Source organism: Malus sylvestris, chromosome 2 (genome assembly GCF_916048215.2).
Source record: "Malus sylvestris chromosome 2, drMalSylv7.2, whole genome shotgun sequence".
Taxonomy (NCBI): domain Eukaryota; kingdom Viridiplantae; phylum Streptophyta; class Magnoliopsida; order Rosales; family Rosaceae; genus Malus; species Malus sylvestris.
In genome coordinates this window covers 15,324,980-15,346,499 of record NC_062261.1, presented here as the reverse complement: position 1 = coordinate 15,346,499, position 21,520 = coordinate 15,324,980, and the positions used below count along the sequence as shown (strand labels likewise).

The 21,520-nt window shown below is 35.7% G+C and overlaps 2 protein-coding genes across 2 annotated transcripts; both read left to right on the top strand.

The window, feature by feature from the left end:
• Positions 1 to 1,322: 1,322 nt before the first annotated feature.
• Positions 1,323 to 2,978, top strand: LOC126584152 (probable membrane-associated kinase regulator 1). The gene has a single exon (XM_050248620.1). The coding sequence runs from the start codon at positions 1,502 to 1,504 to the stop codon at positions 2,687 to 2,689; it is 1,188 nt and encodes a 395-aa protein (XP_050104577.1). The 5' UTR covers positions 1,323 to 1,501; the 3' UTR covers positions 2,690 to 2,978.
• Positions 2,979 to 12,925: 9,947 nt separating this feature from the next.
• LOC126584159 (probable protein phosphatase 2C 78) lies at positions 12,926 to 16,802 on the top strand. The gene is made up of 4 exons (XM_050248628.1): positions 12,926 to 13,302; positions 13,699 to 14,066; positions 15,930 to 16,166; positions 16,264 to 16,802. Exons 1-4 carry the CDS (start codon positions 13,041 to 13,043, stop codon positions 16,531 to 16,533), a joined length of 1,137 nt encoding a protein of 378 aa, XP_050104585.1. The 5' UTR covers positions 12,926 to 13,040; the 3' UTR covers positions 16,534 to 16,802.
• Positions 16,803 to 21,520: the final 4,718 nt, after the last annotated feature.

Genomic DNA, 21,520 nt, shown 5'->3' with positions numbered 1-21,520 from the left:
TAGCCCGCTAAAGATTCTTGCTTTACAATCACCGATATCTGACCTAAACGTTAATTTCGATGCAAACACTTTCACACAATGTTAATAATCAATTCATTCATTTTAGAACACCTTTCTATTTTTATTAATATCATACTCTAGATCTATTAAAATATCAATCATGCAACCCCTATATATTTATACATACGAACTAATAACATTATATGATAGTATGACAGTCACACCTCTTAAATTGCTTTCCCGGACCATTGACAACATTAGATTAAGGACAAACTTTTCTTTGGGCTTTTGTGTGAAAGAAATGGTCGACTTGACTAAAAAAAAAAATAGAGGAAAAGAACCAAAAGAGTTTTGTTTCATGCATGCACTATTAGGCAATCGCATTACAAATACTTGAGTTTATTTGACCCACAAACTATGTAAACAAAAGAAAAGCTACATTAATCAGTGGTGGATTGTCTCGGCACTTAGGGTTCTTTATTTTTCTTCAATTTATTACGTTTCTTCCCTAATGTAGAATATCGCTTGTAATAAATAAAACTTTATCCAACCAAAAACAAAGGGAAGAATCTCAACTGCCATGAATGATTATTTGTACCACCCCACTTGGAGATGGGCATGCACTATTAGTAACCACTTTCCCTTCCATATTTTCATGTGCTCCAAATCCCGTTATATATTTCAATATAAAAGGCATAAACACAGAAACAAGAGACAAACTCGGTCTCAGCAAATGGCCGGCCACAAACTCCAGTGTCCAGTCTTCTTTTTCTTCACTCCCAAACAAGAAAAAGGAGACACTATTCAATTGGGTCCGTCCCCCCTCTCCCTGTTCCAAAAATATATTCCTTCTTTATTGCTTTTTCCGCACTCCACTTGCTTTTTTTTTTTTTTTTATTTGGGAAATAATTTTTGCACATCAGTTTCACTTCTTGTATAGGAGAGATATTCTCATGTAACCGATCATGCCACATGGCAAATATCAATTGAATATCCATTTCTTTTACATATTAATATCCTAAAAGATTTCACAAAGCCCTTATCCTTAGTTTTCGACTATTCAGAAATATTTTAGCTGATGAATTAGAGTAATTTTTTAACACATGACAAACATTTAATTGACCAGTGACAATACCATGCAATGGTTTCAAGATAGAATCTCTTGATCAAGCGTAGGGTGTTTTGAAATAACCTTTTTTTAAGGACAAAAATATTAAAAGTAAGATTTAGGCTAAATTAGACAAGTGATCACATCGCGCTAATAAGTTAAGAAAAATAATTATAAAGGTATTGGTAGTGCTAGTGGGGAAATCACTCCCCTTCATTTTTTATATTTTAAGTTTGGAATTTTCTTCTCTTTATATTCCACGTCTCACTTCCTAACACCAAAAGTCTCTGACCTATCTCTACTTATAATCCTCTCATTTTCTCAACATCCTTACAACTCTCATTTCTTGATAGAGTGAAAAAAAAATAGGAGAAGCCCAGTTCAGAAATCACAATGGCAGCAATTACAAACATTGCCGATGATGAACAAGAAAGAATAGTGATTGATGAAGATTCAGCCTCTGTCTCTGACCAATTCGAGCAAGAAGAAGATGATGATGATGAAGAAGGGGATGTGTCACTCTGTGATCTTCCAGTGAATTTGATCAAACAGGATAAAACCCAACTTTCCCATCCCGAATCTGATACTCACCATGTCGCCACTGAAACCCAAGATCAAGAATTTGATTTCGGTTCGTCAATGCGTCGCGGGTCAAATAATTTGTTGACATACACAAAAATGTGTGCTGCAGATGAAGTGTTCTTCCAAGGCCAAATTCTACCTCTCCGTCCCTCCGTCAGCTCAGACACCTGCTCCAACGGACTAACTAGGCGGTGTCCGTTGAGTGGTGTCGGGCTCAGAAGCAGCAGTTGCAGAAGCAGAATTAGTCACAACTCATCATTCAGCAGCAGCACGAGCTCCACCACCACCACAACAGGCATTACTTCAAAGCCAAGAGGAACAAGACCAATAAACCAATTCTACACAGAGCCAAGTCCCAAACCGCAAATCAAAATTCCAAATTCTCGATTAGAAACGGCGGGCAGCCGGCATCATAAGTCCTCGATGTGGGATTTTTTCAGGTTGGGATTGGTGCGTACTCCGGACATGGAATTGCAGGATTTTAACAAGGTACTTCGTACCAATAGTAGTACTAGTAGTACTCGCGCGAATAACAACGTGAAAAATTCCGTCAGTCGAAATAGCAGCGTTAGTAGCACCAACAGTACAAATTTCGTCTCCAATTACAACAATGCTGCTAGTACTATAAGTGGTTTGAAGTCAGAGAATTCGAAACCGAGAAAGCAGAGTTTTTTTAGCAATGTTCATGGCTGCAAGTGCTCGATCGAAACGCTGGCGTCTAATAACGTGATCATCAAGAGCCGATCGAGTAGCGGTAGGAGTAGTAGTACAGGTCACATCAACGAAGGTGGGAGTGGAAGAGCGGCAGCAGCTGACTTGATTACGCGTGCCGAGTCGAAAGAAAAAGTAGCGATAGAGTTGAAGATGACGATGAAGAATAATAACAAGAAGCAGCAGCAAAGTTGTAAGCAAAAGGAAAAGCAGACCCTTTCACATCACAGAACGTATGAATGGCTAAAGCAGCTCTCGCATGCAAACTCTCCTCCTGTGCATGTTTAAAGTTGATGCTGGTGGCGGTGGTGGTGGACCGGTGGTGGGGATAGAGAGTTAAAAACGAAAATGATTTATTTACGGCTTTTTCATTTTTCTGTACACTTTTATTTTTGTACAGCGTTTCTTCTTTAATTTATAAATCTAAATGTCATATATAGTCATGTTGAGAGAGAAAGATGGGTGTGGGAAGTCACTTTCTCTGGTGTAAAAAAAGATTTCGTTTAGAAAGGTACATCGATCCAATGTTTAGAAGGCTTTATCTTTCTTGAAGAAAGCTTGGACTTTGGACAAACAATTATAGGCTCTCTAGCATGCCTGCAATTTACTTTTTTTTTTACTATCATTTTGTTTTTAGCTTTTTTTGGTTTGCTTTAATTTGAAATAACGTTACATTAGTATAGTTTTGTTGTTTGTTGTTAGCTATAGGGGCACCATTATCAAGAACTCTTTGTTGAGATTAATGGATGAGGTTGTAAACTTTTAGGTTCTTTAGGTATAATTTTTATAATTAGCTTTGAATTTGAGGTTTAATTAGATTAATTATATGCCTAAGCATGCTCGGCGATGATATATATATATATATAGATGAACACATTGTAAAATATAGTTGTGGTTGTCATGATTAAAGTGTGAGTGTAGAAGCTTTTTGGGTGGATGTTGTGTTGTGTGGTGGAGTTTAAGACATCTCCGATATGCATGTATATTGCAATATATGTTTGAAATTTTGTGACTGTCACAAGGGTGCACGAGACAGGGAGAGAAAAAGAGAGGTCGGGAAAAAGCTAATGGAAGAGGGAAGCTAAGGAATATGGAAACTGATGAAGTCCCTACAAAGGTCAAAGAGAATGGGAAAAGGGTGTTTGGAATACAAGCTAATAAGAGAGCTGTTGAGAAAAAGTTAAGAAGAAGAAGAATGAGAAAAAGTAAAGAAGAAGAAGAAAAACTAGTAGGGTTTTGACACAAGTACTGTGATAATTCTAGGGTTAGGAAAAACCGACCGAGTTGGACCGAATTTTGTGATTGATCCAGTTTTCAAGAAAATATAACTTTTTATACCGAACCAAAGCAGACCAAACCGGTCTGATTTTGAATGCCCTTGCATTAACTTTCAGTTTGAACCAAGCTAAATAGAAAATCATCCTTCTCATCTCCACTTAATCCAGTTCCTCAATAGAATTCGCATCCTTTCTACACTTTCCCTTGCTCATAATTCACAGCTATTAATTATGTCATACGACATTAGAAGCCACAATTAAGTTAGATTTACTCATGAATGTAAGCCAAATTTAACATAATTGAGCTTTTAGATTGGCTCCACCTGAGTTCCCATTTAACGAAACCCGATTGAACCGACGCTTAACGAGGTTTGATGCGGTTCGCAAATCTTTTTCACGAAACCAGTCCGATCTTAGCAGACAATGAAAATGGGGTTTTAATCGAATTGGGCTATAGTTCTGCATACTGCCAGCCATTGGAGATGGCTTAAAAACCCAAGTTCATTGTAGACTCAAAATGTTGTTAGACTAAGGATGAGTACGGTCCGGTTTGAATTTGTCTTGGAAAATATTAGTATTTTAGGTTTGTTTTATTGTTTGGCTTTCTTGTGAGTTTAAATTTGGGCTTAGACCATTGAATTAGGGTTTCGTTTGTTTGTCTATTTGGGACTAGGGTTAGCTCTCTATAAATAAAATGTTTTGTTATTTAGTTAGAACAAGTAAGTCACAATGTAGTCATTTCGAGTTATGTAGTTATCTCAGCAAATTTGTAGTGTTCTCTCTGCTCAATTAATTGAGTAATATGTTTTTAGTTTGTAATCCGTTTGTTTGTTCATCTATTATGTATATTTTGATTTTCGAACTCAAAAATCATAACCAAGCCAATTACTACATAACAATTTGATGGGGATCCAATTTGATGAAAATTCGAATGAAGTGCACCAAACGAATTTTGAACCTTTTAGTACGGGTGGTTTCGGCATTAATATAGGGCTTATTAGTCGAAATACCCCCTGAAACTGCCATTGAGTCTTAGTTTACCCCCTGAAACTGGTTTTGTCTCACTTTGACCCTTAAAACTAACATTTTCAACTCTTTTGTCTCACTTTACCCACTTTCGTTAATGGACTGTTAAATTTAAGGGTATTTTAGATATTTCATTTTTTACACATTAATTTACTTCTAGCCTACACACTAAACAAGCCTCAATTTTATTTTTGAAACTCTAATTCAAACACATAAATTTTGGGCATTTTGAAGAATAAATTATTCAATCAATAGAAAAATTTTGAGCAACAAAATCATTGTATCAACCAAAATAAGGGTTACATCCTTTTCGTAGAGTCATTTCACTTGCAAGACGTCCATGTATTGGCTCGAAATTTTGTAATTGAAAAATATTCATTACAACAAAATCATTATACCATTAAGCTATCATATCCGAAATACTTCTCAAACCAAAAAAATCATTTAAAGCAAATGTGCATAGTTTGAAACAAAAAATTTTACATTGTTGAGCATTGATTCCATTAGGCATGAGCTTATTCAAAAGATGGTTGTATTTCTTGTGGGGCAACAAATTCTACTTGACTTTGAGTGTGTGAAGCACCAAATACTTGAGGTTGAGCTTGTGAAGCATCAACAACTTGTACTTCTCCCTGTGATTGGAATTGATCATAACGCCCTCGTTTTGGATTCCTCCTTGTGACTGAAATTTTTTGTTTCAAACTGTGCACATTTGCTTTAAATTATTTATTTGGTTTGGGAGGTATTTTGGATATGATAGCTTAATGGTATAATGACTTTGTTGTAATGAATATTTTTCAATTGTAAAGTTTCGAGCTAATACATGGATGTCTTGCAAGTGAAATGCCTCTACGAACAAATGTAATCCTTATTTTGGTTGATACAATGATTTTGTTGCTCAGGAATTTTCTATTGATTGAATAATTTATTTTAAAAAATGCCCCAATTTATGGGTTTGAATTAGAGTTTCAAAAATAAAACTGAGACTTGTTTAGTGTGTAGGGTAGAAGTAAATAAATGTGTAAAAAATGAAATGTCTAAAGTACCCTTAAATTTAACAGTCCATTAACGGAAATGAGTAAAGTGAGACAAAAGGGTCGAAAATGTCAGTTTCAAGTGGTAAAGTGAGACACAACCAGTTTTAGATGGTAAACTGAGACTCAATAGCAGTTTCATGAGGCATTTCGACTAATAAGCCTTAATATAATTATCCTTTATTCTTTCATATTTTCAACCTTATAGTCCAATTACGATAACAAAAATTCAATAATTTGGTACGTACTTTTCTTACAATACATTAAATCATCCTAAAATCCAAAATAACATCAAAGTTTAAAGATTAGTAATCAATTTATAAAGTTAAAACTCAAAGTCTACAATGTTCCATCAAGCTTCAAATAGAACTTTCTTACCTAATTATTAACCAATAAAAAGACTTCACATACATTAATCAGTTAAATATCATGTGTAAGTGATCGGTCCGGTTTCATTTTAGTCGGTTTTAAAAGCTCAAACCCGTAACCAAACCAAACCATATTGAAAGGCTAGATGTGGAAGTGGGGGTCTCATTTGCTTCTTAAAAAACTTTTAAGTCTTTTCTTCGGAATTTATCAAGAAAGTGCTAAAATCTCTTGTCGTACATTGTTTTTTAGTAGTCTAGTTTTCTACATTCTCTTTTGATTGTTGGTTGCTCTCTATACCACTTCTTTCTTGTAGCTTCGTATCTTATTAGTATGAGTCATTCTCTTAGCCCTTTTTTTTGCATATGTATGCAGTCCATATCAATGATAAAATTAGCTATGTGATTTATATTTTTTTTAGTTATTTGAAATGTCATATGAATTTATACGCTCTTTTTAATTTGTCATATAAACTAAAAATTTAAGCAATTTGTCATATCAAGTTTCAAAAATCATTAATTTGCCAACTCCATTAAGTTTTTCATCCAAAATAAGCCATGTACTAGGCACATGACTTATTTTCAAGGCTATTTCAGACATTTCAACTTCCCATTCTGATACATTTCAAGATTATTTGGACATTTCAATGTTATCTCGGACATTACAACTCCTTTTTTTTAATGAGCATGATTGACCAGATTGAAATTTCAAAGCTTGTAATATAGCGAAACTTCATGTTAGTGAGCCTATTGTATTTTTTAGTAGTTCACCATAAGTTTATGAAACGAACATGAGATTCTTTCATACCAAAAGATAAGTAGAGAACTTGTAAAAAATGTCAAAAGTTGAAAATCAATTTATCGCCCATCCCTAATCTACGTATATCTTTGTATAAAAACAATAAATAAATAAATGAATAAACTTGTGAAAATGAGGTCAAAAGTCTAAAATAGCCCTTCTTTTGGATGGAAAACTTAATTGAATTAGGGTGAGATAACAAACTAATAATTTTAGAAAATTCATATGACAAATTAAAAAATATGTACAAGTTCATATAACTACTTTAAAAATTTTCTCTTCTGTAAAAAATTATAATAAATATGCATATTGTTTTCTTCTTCTTTTTATAGATTCCTATTTAATTTTATTCGTTGATTTTATTTGATTTATTTAATCCAAGTAAAGAGCGATATCCATAAAAATGTGTTTAAATTAGCCTTCAGAAAAAGAAAAAAAATTGTAGCACAGATAGAGATACAAAAATTCCAAATAATAGTAAAAAAGTGCGGAATTTTCTAAATCATGTCTATTCAAAGTATTAAATTTACCTTGTTGAAATGGAGTGGCTAACTTTGAATTTCATAGAAACCTTCCACATTGATATAGACTTTTTTGGTCTTCTCATGTGACAACCTGTCTCTAATTTTCTATGTAATTTCTCCTTGAATATGTAAATTACTGTTTATGCCCTTGTTGTCAAGTGACTTGGACGTATTTATTCGCTTTTAAATTAGTATTCTCACTATCGTAATTAATTTGTACTCGCTGTTACGGGTGTACATTAATTTTATCAATGTTAGAAACATTATTTCGGATAGATTTTCTATTTTGCTTTTACTGTGGGAAATCTGTAAAAGCCTATCCTTTTATTTCTTTAAAATTTGGTCTGTGCCTTATATTTTTCACCAATCAGTCTTCTTCCCTCTTTCTAGCACCCAATCAGACTCTCTTTCTCTCTGCCCAATAAAAAACCATCACTTCTCTTTCTCATCTATTTCTTTCTCTTAAACTCGTATCTTGCTCTTCTCTGCAACAAAGAAGACCATCACCATCTCTTCATAGATCGAACTTGAAAACCAAATATTTGGACTCTTCTCGTCACCACGAACTTAACCATACCCTCATATCGCACGTTGGTTGAGTTTTGAGTGGTCAACGCAGAGCAACTCGGAAGCTACGACTCGGTGATTTTTGTGTCAACATGATAACGGGCAAGTTACCAAGTTTTGAAGGTTGTGGAAGCATCCACGCAACTCCCTAAGGTCCCTAGACTAGTTTTGGTGAAGCGTTGAAGTCGAAACAAGCACGTTCAAGGAGTTGACTTTTGGCCAAGACTTTCGAGCCATTTTTAGTCCATTTTTCGTCCACTTTTGGACTTTTGGAAGGTATAATGTTGTTCTACTCTTCATAAGCTTCAAATTCATATAAATTTCGTGAAAAATGGGCAAGTTATGAAGATTTGAAAATTTTCCAATTTCCGGCGAAAATTCAAGTTGCAGATGGCAGCACCGAAGGCGGCGAACAGCGAGAGAAATCGGAGAAGAAGGAGAATATTTTGTCAAAGTTGATGAAATATTCTAACGGCGTCAGGTAACGCCGTTAACGTCCGTTATTATTTAATGGAATATTCCTCTATTACGTCAGTTACCTGCAGTGCACGTGCGTGCACAAGGCCGGGCGTGTGGTCGTGCATTGGACGGCGCATGAGGGCACATCTGGCCTTTGGCCGGCGAGTGGTTTTTACGTGTAGGTCCATGACTTCGAGTAGAACATTTTCGTATATTCAAACCTTCCATTTGAGCAAAGTATGGGAAGTTAATCCTAGATTTTGGTGTATGTCCTTATTAACTAATTAAATTTAATTGTTTTGCATATAGGGGAAACTTACCTTGAGGACGTACGTGGACAAGCAAGATTAGGGAGCTACGATCCTACGACTTACCAGTGAGTGGGCATTTTGTTTGCGTATATTTATGTATATACATTATAGTTTCCATAAACGTTTTAAATGAATTATGCATGTTAGGCCATGATACTTATATTTTTACAAATGCTTCACTAAAGTAGAAATTTAATTATCATCCTAGCACACTTATAAGCATTTTACCTGCATATTATTGTGATAAATGTATTGAAATGCAAAGGTGATTGTGAGATGCGCAGTTAGGTTATGTGATTAATTGAACGATTGAGACTTATTGGCATGCATATCTATAGTCTGCTCATCATTGCTACACCCCAAGTGAGTGCTCAGCCCGAGGCCAGGCTAGCCTTCACATGTATGTTCACCCCCCGGTACTGCACGCTCACCTTGGATCCAAGTAAGTGTTAGCTTGTCGTACAGACCATAATATGTAGTTCCGACTCGATGATAAATGTGCCTAGCACAAGCTTCACATGAGTGTAGCACTAGAACATTATTATCACACCTAGCTTGTCGTACAGACTGCACTAGGTAGTTCTGACTCGATGTGTTAGCATAGACGGATGAGTGATAGGTGCAGTCGTACAGGTCACATTAGGTGACTCCGACTGACATGTTAGTATAGATTACAGCACATAATCATATCTTTATTGTTGTTGAGAATATCTGTTGTGGCATAATTCTGGACTTACCTTTGGCATGCATTTGATTTTCATACCTATACGTAGTATGAATTTGTAGAAACTATACATGTTTTGCAGTGAGGAGTTAGTATGATTGAAAGATAAATTGATGTTATAAACCTTTATTTTGGTGCCCACTCACCCTTCTATTTTTCGCCCCTCCAGGTCCTAGTTAGTTGATTTATCTCTGTGGCATACGAGGAATAGCTGGTGGTTCTGACATAACTCCATCTTAATGTAGGAACTTATCTCTAGTTGTGTAATAAGTATTTCTCTCGTTCGACTACTTTACCCTTATGTTATCTATGTCTAAATATTAGTAGTTATGGGTTGTAACCACTACCGAGCACTCACGTTATTAGTTAATAAAGTTCTAGTTTCAGTTTTAATTTATTCATAATTTCCTTACATCACTTGCACTTTTGACTACGTCACCTTCACGTGAAGGCCAGCACGCCTTAATTCCGGTCGGGGTATGTCACCTCACATCTCTATTAACTTTACAGGAAGAGATATATTTGATTGTTTCCTTTCCTAGTTACATCCCAAGAGCTGAGGAGAATTGCATGCATGCAATAAGGTTTTGAGAAATTAAAAAAAAAATAATCAAAGAGTTGCTCTCCATGACTTTGAAGGTTCCTTCTCAATATGTTGTTCCCTTTCAAGATTTTATCTATGTTGTTATTTTTATATTGGGTAAATTACATAGTAACCCCTTACAACCCCATACAACATCTTTTAAAATATTTCACTTTCATATTTCACGTACTATTTTATTTCAAAATAATACTTCCTTTAGATTTTCCATCCATTGATCCGTTAAGCACTGATGTGGCTGCCACATTTGTGCCACGTGATTGCCAAATGTGTGCCATGTGGCAAAAATAATAATTTTTTAATCTAAAAAAAAAATCCTAAATCTTCTAAATTATAAAATAAAATTAAAAAAAAAAGCTAAAACCTTATCCCCCCTCTTCCTCCTCTCTTCTCCCTGCAACCCCCAAACCTAGAAACCTTATCCCCCCTCCTCCTCCTCTCTTCTCCCCCATCTTCATCTTCTTCCCACTGCAACCAAAAAAAAAAAAACCCTTAAGTTCGTCTTTCCCCCTCCTCTTCCCCTCTCTTCTCCCCCATCTACATCTTCCTCCCTCGACCCCCTACCTGCAACCCAAAAAAAAAAAAAAAAAACCAAATCCCGTCTACGCTGCCATCGCCGGGTTCGTGAGGTGGGAGGAATGGGTGTGGATTTAAGGAGTGGGGGCGTGTAGAGGAGGGAAGAGGGTGGGTGCGGAGGGAGGGATGTGGCTTTTTGGGTGAGGTGGGTCGTGGGGGAGGGAGGGTCTCCCCGGGGGGGGGGGGGGCTAGGGGGTTTCTTTCTAGGTTTCTGGTCTGGGGGGGTTCACGGGGGTGGGGGTTTTCTTTCAGCTTTTTTTTTAGAAGATTCAGGTTTTAAAAAAAATAATTAAAAAATTATTATTTTTACCACTTGATACACATTTGGCAACAACGTCAGCGCTTAATGGATCAATTGATGGAAAATCTAATGGAGGTATTATTTTGAAATAAAATAGTACGTGAGGTATGAAAGTGAAATGTTTTAAAGATATTGTATGAGGTTGTAATAGACCTCAAACCTGAAGAGTTACTATGTAATTTACCCTTTTATATTTTGTTGGAGTATTTCAACAATTAAAATAATAAACATGTTCCACAATGTGATGTGATTTGGTTCTATTCCATATGAAAAATAAATGAGTAAATAGTATAATTGTCATTTAGTCACCTCGATTTCCAAGAAGAAATTGATACCCTTTTTATATGGGGACAAATATCTTCTTTAAAAGGAAAAATATTTATGTTATGTATGATGACCCAAACAATTAATTTTCCAAACAATAATGCATAGAACCAACCAAATTGGAAGCTAATTATTAGTTGTCTGATTTACAATGTGATAAGCAAATGTTTAATCACAACACTGAGTTTGTAATGTCTAAACTATTTAAAGTTTGTTTTTCTTCTCTTTTTTTTTTCATTAAAAGACAATTGTATTCATACAATAAACCTGTTTGGCCCCATAATTCAAGTTTGGGCCAAGGGTAAGTAAATTGTAGTAGAAGGCTTGGTATTTTGCCCAACATCAGTTAGGTAAGTTTCAGGTGCTCCAGTCCAAGACAACAATAGCCTAGTCGAGTCTTTGTAACTAAAGGGTTGTGGAGAGATTACATTTGAGCACGATTCGGTGGGAGTACTAGATACACTAAAACTGTTAAGGATTGGCAATTGATTCTGATAAGTTTGGAATTCGACACCACCACCACCATCACCTTACTCGTCCGACTCACCTTGGCACACTCATATCAACCATAACAAGGACGTAGTTAGCTTTTAGTTCGGTCTGCGTATCAAGTAATCTTAATAATTTTTAAGATCAACAACACCCTTAGAGAAGAGCTAGCCATAACGATGAGTACGACGGGGTCTTACCAAAGACAACCTAAAACACCCGCAATCAAAACTGATGAGAGAGATTTTGCTAGAGGGTTTTTTTCATTTTTTTTTTCAATTCACCCTCTTTGTGACCTTGATATCAATTAGTTCTCTCTTATATTACTCGAAATATAGTAATGTTTGACTCATTTGAAATTGTTTTTTTTTCCTTGAAAAAGCACTTATGCTCAGATTCACTTTCAATAAAAACGCTTATATTAAAAACACATTGAAATTTTTTTATGAACTTTCAAGTGCTCCATTAAAAAGCAATAATATTTTTTTGTCAAACATGATTAGAATCGCTTTTGGTAATCTAAAAGTATTTTTCAGTTATTTTAAAAGTACTTCCTGTTGTATATCGACAACAAGAATCAAATGATTTCTACTTCTTTTTCTAAGATTATTATGGATCATAAGTCAAATGGCAAAACCAAAGACTTAATCCTTGGAAAATTAAAGGGTCTCCACCACTTCATGAGTTGTGAGTCCTATCCCATATTCCTAAACGCATCATAACACTGTTGTTTTTCCAAATTCTTAAAAATAATTAAGAACATGATTCCACTCTCTCTCTCTCGTCTGACAAAGCACTAGATAAGTTTTCTCCGTCCACCTCGCCACCACATTCCAAAAGCAAAACCCCATTTCTTTTAATTAAAGGAAAATCAATGAAAAAGATTTGAAAACTTTGAGTTTTAATAATAAAGATAAAATAAAAGGTAAAATAAATAGTATCAGAATTAACTTTTTAGTGTAAAAATATGATTTTTGTTTAACATAAACAATACTGAAAACTTTTCGTTAAAATTCCCTTTAATTAAATGACAAAGTAAAATATTAAAACACATCAAAGTCTTTGTCTTTCGCCCTCACCCAAAGTATTTTTCTCGGAAAAATTCCTCCATTTTACCCTTTAAACACGGAATCCCCACGTCCCTCTCTTTTTATTCCAACAGCCCAACTACCAAACCAAACCAAAACCCACGTATTCCCTTTCCTGTTTTTCCCCTTAACCAAAGTGGGAATCGAAGTAAAATCGGAGGACCCAAGTTGACAATGATGTTGGAGATGTGTCGGAGGCCGTTGGAGAAGTGTTTTGGTGGCGGAGACGGCGGCGATGGGCTGCTTTGGCACATGGACCTCAAGCCCCACTCTTCTGGGGACTATTCGATTGCAGTGGTTCAAGCTAATTCTGCTCTGGAGGATCAGGGACAGGTGTTTACATCTCCTTGCGCCACGTATGTTGGAGTCTATGACGGCCATGGCGGTCCTGAAGCTTCCCGCTTCATCACTAACCACCTCTTCCCCTTCCTTCACAGTGAGTAGTATACCCCTCTGCAGAAATGCTCATGTTCTTTTTTCTCTTTATTTTTCTGTTTTTATCTAATTATTTTCTTCAATAATTTTATTCCAATTAGCAGAAGAATTATATGTATTGAGACCAGGAAGAATCCCAGTTGACTTATTGATCTTACAGATTTTTTTATGGTTTTTCTAGCTAAACAATTTTAAAGAAATTCAGATGCCATTTTTATAGTTATTAATTTATTTTCCATTTAACTCAATTTTACTGGTCAATTAATCAGATGGGTTTTTTTTTTTTTCCTTTGGATTATTATGATGAAGTTCACATTTTTTTTTTCAACAAAAAAGTAAAAATACAAAAAAGAATTGTGTTTTTCTTTGAAGTTAAGGTTGTTTGTTGTTCCCTCAGAGTTTGCAACTGAACAAGGTGGGCTGTCAGAGGATGTGATAAGGAAGGCATTTGATGCAACAGAGGAGGAGTTCTTGGAGTTGGTTAAGCGATCATGGATGGTGCGGCCGCAGATTGCTTCAGTAGGATCGTGTTGCCTGGTTGGTGCAATTGCAGATGGTATTTTATATGTGGCTAATCTCGGAGATTCGAGGGCAGTTCTTGGCAGGAGAGCATCGGATGGGCAGGCCGTGGTCGCAGAGCGGTTGTCTACGGATCACAATGTTTCAGTGGAGGAAGTGAGGAAGGAGGTTAAGGATCTTCACCCTGATGATGCGCACATTGTGGTGTATACACGTGGAGTTTGGCGAATTAAGGGCATTATTCAGGTACTAAATGTCGGGTTTGTTTGGTTCATGAATTATCTTGCTGAACATTATTCGTATTGGTTAACATATTTAATATTGACTTATGTTAGGAGCAAACCTTAATGACTAGTGGAATACTAGAGTTTGATGCAAGTTAACTTCGTTGTAGTGTAGTGTTGACAGTATGAATCCCTTAGTAAGAGGGGGAAGGGTTAAGGATTTACCCAATGTGAGATATCACATTGTTTGAGGAACCCTAGATGCTGCCGGAGTAAAGGATTGTCAACAAGGGCGTGGGAATGGCCAATTCACTACTCCCTTGAACTGTCTTATCACTTTCCTGGTTCACAACTAGCTCTGTTTTCTCTTTCTCCTTTGGCTTTCAACACTAGAATAGTTTCATCGAATTTCTTAGATCCAAACTAAAATAATAATATCCCCTTCATATGATTTTCTAATACATATAGATATATTGACTTTACATGTCAGAAATTCTCCCCAATCCCAATCCATTTGAAAATAGTTATCCGTGTTATGATCCAAGACTTGATCGGGAAAAAAAGGGACCTTGCATGTGCTTATAAGTAATTGGGCTACTCCCCATTTTTCCAATTGGTTTTATGGTGGAACCCCAACTTTCTTCAAGAAAGATTGATTGAATTATCAAAAATTGGGAGTGTGAAGTTCAATTAGATCCATTTTTTAGGAGTGTATACAGATTAAATATTATCAATTAGAAATTGTTGTCTTGGTTAGGCCAATAAAATGAAGTATCCAAGCTCCGTTAAAAAAAAAAAAAACCGGTAATAAATCAATTTATGATTACCATTTCTATCATATTCTATTTCTTTATATATTTATAAATAGAAGTGATCTTAAACTGTTAATCAATCGAGTAATATGATGGATGCATTGAATATCTGTTGTAAGACTTGAAATAAAATTGTAAAAAGGAAGTCATAGCAAAAGGATGGTTCTATTGGTTAACACATCTAGAGAGTTTATTTCTTTTTTTTCTTAGGGGGTTGTTTGAAAAAATTTAGTTCAAATGGTAAGTTATTTGGAATCTGAACCCGAGGTTTGATTTCAGTGATGCATGAGAATCTGGGGAAACTTGTACTGTAACTAAAAGAATCTTATGAAACTTTGTGGTATGAGCGTAATGAAAATGGTGTGGTTATACTTTTGAATTTCCGATATTAGTATTTCTAATCCTGTGAAGAGGAGGTTCCCTGTAATATATTATTTGGTCCTGCAGTAGTAGTAATACAAACGGCTAATCGTCTTATGCCTTTCATTATTGCCATCTTACAGCATATTGTTTGAGGGCATGAACATAGTCCTAGAAAGTCCTGCTCTGATTAGGTGCATTGCATGAACCGGATCTTACAGCTTTTCTTTCCTGACGAGTATGAAGGAAAAGTCCACTTTTTTCTGGATATGGTATTCTCTCGTTGTTTATCCCTATCCATCTATTTTCACAGGTTTTGCCTCTTTACTCTTTAGCCACTTTCTAGGCAGCTAAGAATTAAAGTATCTGAAGCAAATGGGATGACGGTTCATGAAATGCATATGAAAGCCTAAAAAGTATTGTATGGTGACCAGTCAAAATGACAGTCGAGCATATTCTTTGTATGTGATCATTTTGAACTCCACTCTCATATGCAATTAAGAGATATGACAAGTTTCATGCTCATTACGGACACACACATAAAGCAAAAAAAATTACTCCAGCGGCCTTATGACGAAAGTTCAGTTTGGTGATAGTCAACTTCATAAATCCTATATCTCCTGTGAAAGTGAATGTAATATTCTTGTGCGTTGTTTCTTTATCTCGCTGGTACTTTCTTGTGCTTATTATCTGATGAAACCTCCCCTTTGTAGGTCTCAAGGTCAATCGGTGATGTCTACTTGAAGAAACCTGAGTTTAACAGAGATCCTCTCTTCCACCAGTTCGGTATGCCCGTTCCTTTAAAGAAGCCTGTAATGACAGCAGAACCGTCGATAGTAGTTCGAAAGTTACAACCACAGGACATGTTTTTGATATTTGCAACAGATGGTCTCTGGGAGCATTTAAGTGATGAAACAGCCGTGAAAATCGTCTCCAAAAATCCAAGAGCTGTAAGGCCCCAACAAAGTTCATTTCTGTGGTAGTTTTCTGTTTTATAGAAATTATAAGATGCTGAGAACTTAAGAGTTGCTGATAATTTAATTACAGGGAATAGCAAAGCGATTGGTAAGAGCTGCCATCGACGAGGCTGCAAGGAAAAGAGAATTGAGATACGACGACATAAAAAGAATTGAAAGGGGGGCAAGGCGCAATTTCCACGACGATATCACTGTAATCGTGATATTCCTAGATCATTCACAAGTTTCCCCAAATGCTGGTGTCCAGGACCAGAGCCTCTTTAACTGCACTAGTGTCCCTGTCGATATATTCTCTATGAACGAGGAAGCAGCAGACGGATCACTCCACACCTTCCCATGAGAAAAAATCGGTGGCGGAAAAAAAATATGCATCTGTTGTGTAAGTAGAATGAGAAAATTTATACGCAGGTGCATCCGGCTGCTAGATTTTACAGGAAAGATGGTTGCTTGTACATTGTTTGATGGCAAGATTGAAGGTGCTGTTGATTTCTTGGCGTTGAGCTTTGACTTCATTTTCAGCTCTCTCTCTCGTTGGTTTATAATTTGTTGTGATTTTCCACATTGTGTATATTACTGGGATTTATTATATAAATTTATATTTATCTTGAACTGCGACTCACAGTCACTCGCTGTGTAAATTACTCGCTCAGTAGTCTTCTTTTGCATGTGTTTACTTCGTCCGATCGATTATTTATTCTTTTGTTCAATTTAAAAGCAAGAATTAAACCGTACTGTGCAGAGGAGAGAAATAAATGTGCGGAAATAACTTCCTTATTCAAAGCTAATCACTCATTCTTGAGTGTTCCGATATTTTCATGAAGCCATGCCCATTTGTATACTGCTATCTCATCATTTAACGCTACATTCATTCACTTTGCAGTCTCACATAATAGTGAGTGATTATCATTCTTTACAATCACGCATCACACATCGCAATGAGTAATTAACTTGTAATAATGTCGTAGAATTCAAATGCATGGAAATTTCTTTCATTCCATGGTTGACTAACCAACATTTAACTTGTTCAAAGATACGACTACGTAAGTAATGAGAAATTTTCTTAGCTATTCAGGCATGTATACACAGAAAAATATATTATTTTTTGTACATTATAAGTACAGCTTAAATATCTAGCAGTTGAAAAATCTTTGGTGGGTAATGAAAGCTTTTCCAGTACAGGAGCAGTGGTACTAATTTGGTAAATGCTTGTCTGCTGATCTTGTCACGAGTGCTTTCATTTTCGTATGTGGCGTCAATGTGGCAGGTATTCCATGTGAACCACCGGTTCACCGCCGTCAAAGTTTTCAGGAAAATACAAGACACCGTCGCACTACTAACTACAGGCCCCAACAAAACAAACAAACAGTTGACACAAATTTGACATGCTACAAGTGGCATCATATACTAAATAGTATATATCCGGGGTTTTTGGTTTTGTTGAGAGCATCAACCTCATGTTGAAAAATGAAACATTTTTTAAGTGTTTATAATAGGTTTTTTTATTTTTTTTATTGTCAATTAGTTTTTCGGTTAAATTTTAACTTTTTTTATGATTAAAAGCCGGATGTTGTACCCAAAATGCTATACGTACTACATAAGTGTTGTTCACGTGTTAAGTTTACATGTCGAGAATATAAATTTCATGCTAGGAAGATAAGAGACCTTGTAATTGTAGCGCTTATACGAATTTGGACTACTACTTATGTTGCCAATTAGAGCATTGTACTATTCTTCAATTAATTACTTTTATGTTAGATCCTAGACTTCTGTAAAAGCTCAATAACAGGATCAAATTGCTTGAATATGTATTTTAGCCACAGTTCTAAAAATCTTCGCCTAGCGCCATCTAGGCCCTACATGACTGGGCACTCGCCTAGACCGCCTAGACCGCCTAGACCTGTTGAGGCACTCGCCTAGACTGCCTAGACCCTCCTAGGCACTCAACTAGGTTGCGACTCACTTAGACAAAAAAGAGATAGCTTTCATTTCGCATTTTATTTTTTCTTCAATAAATTGTAAAGGCTTGTTGAATATTTAATTGAACACACATTATATACTTACTCCCCATGTTTTCATTATGTCCCAATACTTCATAATATATATGTAGTTTATGATGAAATTATATATATTTTAAGTATAAACAGACACCTATTTACACAAAAATATAATGACTTACTTAAATCTGTTTAGTCCACCTAGGCGCCTAGGCATGCTAGGCCCCAGCCCGCTGCTTAGCGTCTTTTAGAACCTTGATTTTAGGTCACACTGTTACCTTCTGACAACGTAAATCGTACATAATGATTATTTAAAAAACAGAAGCATATGAAATTATAGAAGGATCCACTAGCTCTATGAATATAATATCTAATTACCTATAAGGATTCGAGAAAAAATGATACACAATCAATGTAGCTGTAGCAACGAGTTTGCCAGAACTTAAGATGCCATGCAGCACAACATTTGTCTGCTACACCTGCAATACCCATTTTTCTCCCATAAAAGGAAATGTAGACTATCCACAATAAGGATCACCAAAACTTGCATCAATAATTGCGTAGTATTAAACAAATACAATTTTCTTAGTCTCTCTTTGGACTTGTAGTTTTCTCCACTCTTTAACTTTATGTATGTTGTCACTTAGTATTATGATTTAGTGGTATTCTTTTTTTTCATAAATGAGAGACCTTAGGTTCGATTCTCGCCAAATGCGAATTTTGAATCATATTTTTGCTAGCCCATTATGAGGCTTAGCCTGCTCCTCCACCCTTAATATAGATAATATCATTTATTAAAATAAAAACTTAACGTCTGTTGCACTTGCAACATGTACTATCAGTTATCGAGGGTCAAAATTCTTTCACTTTGAGTTGAGGTCTCCAGTTGCCAAAATATAACAACTAATAATTGTTGATTATTTGAGAACCAAATTCCAAATTTTCTATTTGTAAAAATAGCTATGGCATGGTATTTTCTTCATTTGTAAGTAAAAGGCTTTAGGTCCAATTTTCGGCGAAGGAAAATTCCAACCAACTTATTAGGCTAACCTATGAAGTTGTTTGGACCCAAATTAATAGTTTTAGGCCGAGAACGATCATGGGCACGTCCCAAAGGAAAAGCCTAGGTTGTCTTGGGATATTTTCAAGGGAAGTCCAACCCAAGGAGGGTCGGCTGAGTCCTACCAGGAATTGGTTTACTTGGATAGGATTTCGTCCGAGTCCTAATACAACAAGGAGTCCTCAAATATCGGTGATGCATTGAATCAAGGAGCATATGTTGAGGATCAAGGTTTGAATTTGGAGGATAATAGAGCTGGATTTAGAGTCCTACATACACTAGAATTGGCCTAGGCCCACTCATAATAGATCGAAGAATTATAGTCTAAGTGGTATTATACTTCGGTCATGTGGGATTTACTACTATAAATAGAGATGGTAGTGCATCATTCAAAGCCCCCTTCAAATCAACACACAAATCTGCCCTGTGTAAACTCTCGCTCTACTCGAAACCTCTTAAACATCTTAAGATTTTTATTTTACCCTTTTTCCCGTTAACACATCTTAAGATTTTTATTTTACCCTTTTTCCCGTTAACACATCTTAGTTTGGATAAACATCATTGCCTTGAGACTAGTTATCTATCCAAGTCTCGGTCAATAAGGAATCTCTGAATCCTTGTTGGAAGAGGTCACTTCATTAGCTTCACGGCGAGTGAGGTGTTACTAGGTTATGACATTCAGCACACTAAAAGCCGAATATTTATATTGGACCTCTTAGCAACTAGCAGCCTTGTCTTCAGGCTCTAAAACTTGAAGGCCGAGATGTGTTCCTTGTTAGGCCGTAGTCACAAGATTTGAAGTCATCAGCACACCCAACACCACAACAACATTCATTCACTTCCTAGTTGCCAATGAGTTGGCATGCCCTACATTCAACCAAATGACGTAGTTAGCTTATTAGCTATTCGGTCTGAGCGCCACGTAGGCTAAGTAGTTTTTAGGGTCAACAAAAGTTTAGCTCACTCTCCACCTTGTAGGGTAAATAATATTGAATGCATTAATATGAGCTTTAACACAAAAGGATGTATACCCACAATGTACAATTATTGTTTCACAGCGGACCTAAAAATTGAATTTTGTGCTAATTTTATAAGAATAAAGAATCTTTTACAATGAGTTATAAATTTGAGTTCTATGATAGTGATTTAAATTGTTGACTTCACCATACAATAAATGACCATCAAGACATGACTAAAAAAAGATATAACTCACAATTAATTGATATAGCTCACATCTCACACTACTAAAACAATATTTTGTATGGATTATACGGTGCATGATTCTTCTATACAATAATTAAACTGACCTAAACTACTTTGAAAAGCTTAATTGATACGTATATCGGTACCAAACCATCTTTGAATTTAGCGGTTGTTGTTCTCTACTTTACTAGATGAGGTCTCCGGTCTAACTCAAGTGGAAAGCACAACATACTTATAGTCAGTTTGATAATCCAATATCTAGTTATGACTAGTCTCATAGCTCAACTTAGTTATACAACTAAAATGGTCATAAATCGATATTTAAGTGATACATCTGCCTATGAATCAACAAAGCTCAGCATCTTCATGCTTTCAATCACATTTTTATTTCAACATATTAATCAATTTGTTTTTTTTTTTTTTTCATTTAAGAAAGACGAACCTAAGATTTTGACTCTAAAACTCTATCCTCAAGTATGAGTCTATGACTGTGTGGTCAATTAAAAAAAAGTATGACTGTGGTAGATGGGAGGTTTATAAGAATTGGGAACACTAAATTTGTTGTTTGTCAACCTTATAACATGGATTATATGCTTTTCACCTTTTTACATATTATTTTTTGGTAACAAATTTGTTTTAATTAGGAAACAAAAGCATCGGCCTTTTCAACGGCAGAAGGGCATAAGCAATTTTTACAGCTATGAAAAAATTCGAGTATGAAAAAAATTGAAACGCCATTAATTCAAGTGTTCTAACTTGACGTCGCAAGAAAAGATTAAAACGCCACTACCTTAACGTCCTTGTTTCATGTCAATTCTCCTAGGCTACAACTATCGTTCTTAAAAATACAAAACTAGCGTTCTTATATTTGTCCTAAATCGACGGTCATTTGAATATAACTCCATAAAATTGTTTACTGTCAAAACAGTCAATGGAACATACAGAAATCTCCAGTACACCAGGAGTAGCTGACCAGTTCTCCCCCCACTGATCTTATCACCACGATTCTTATATATATATATATATATATATATATATATATTATATACGGTGCCAGTTCTTACGTGTCA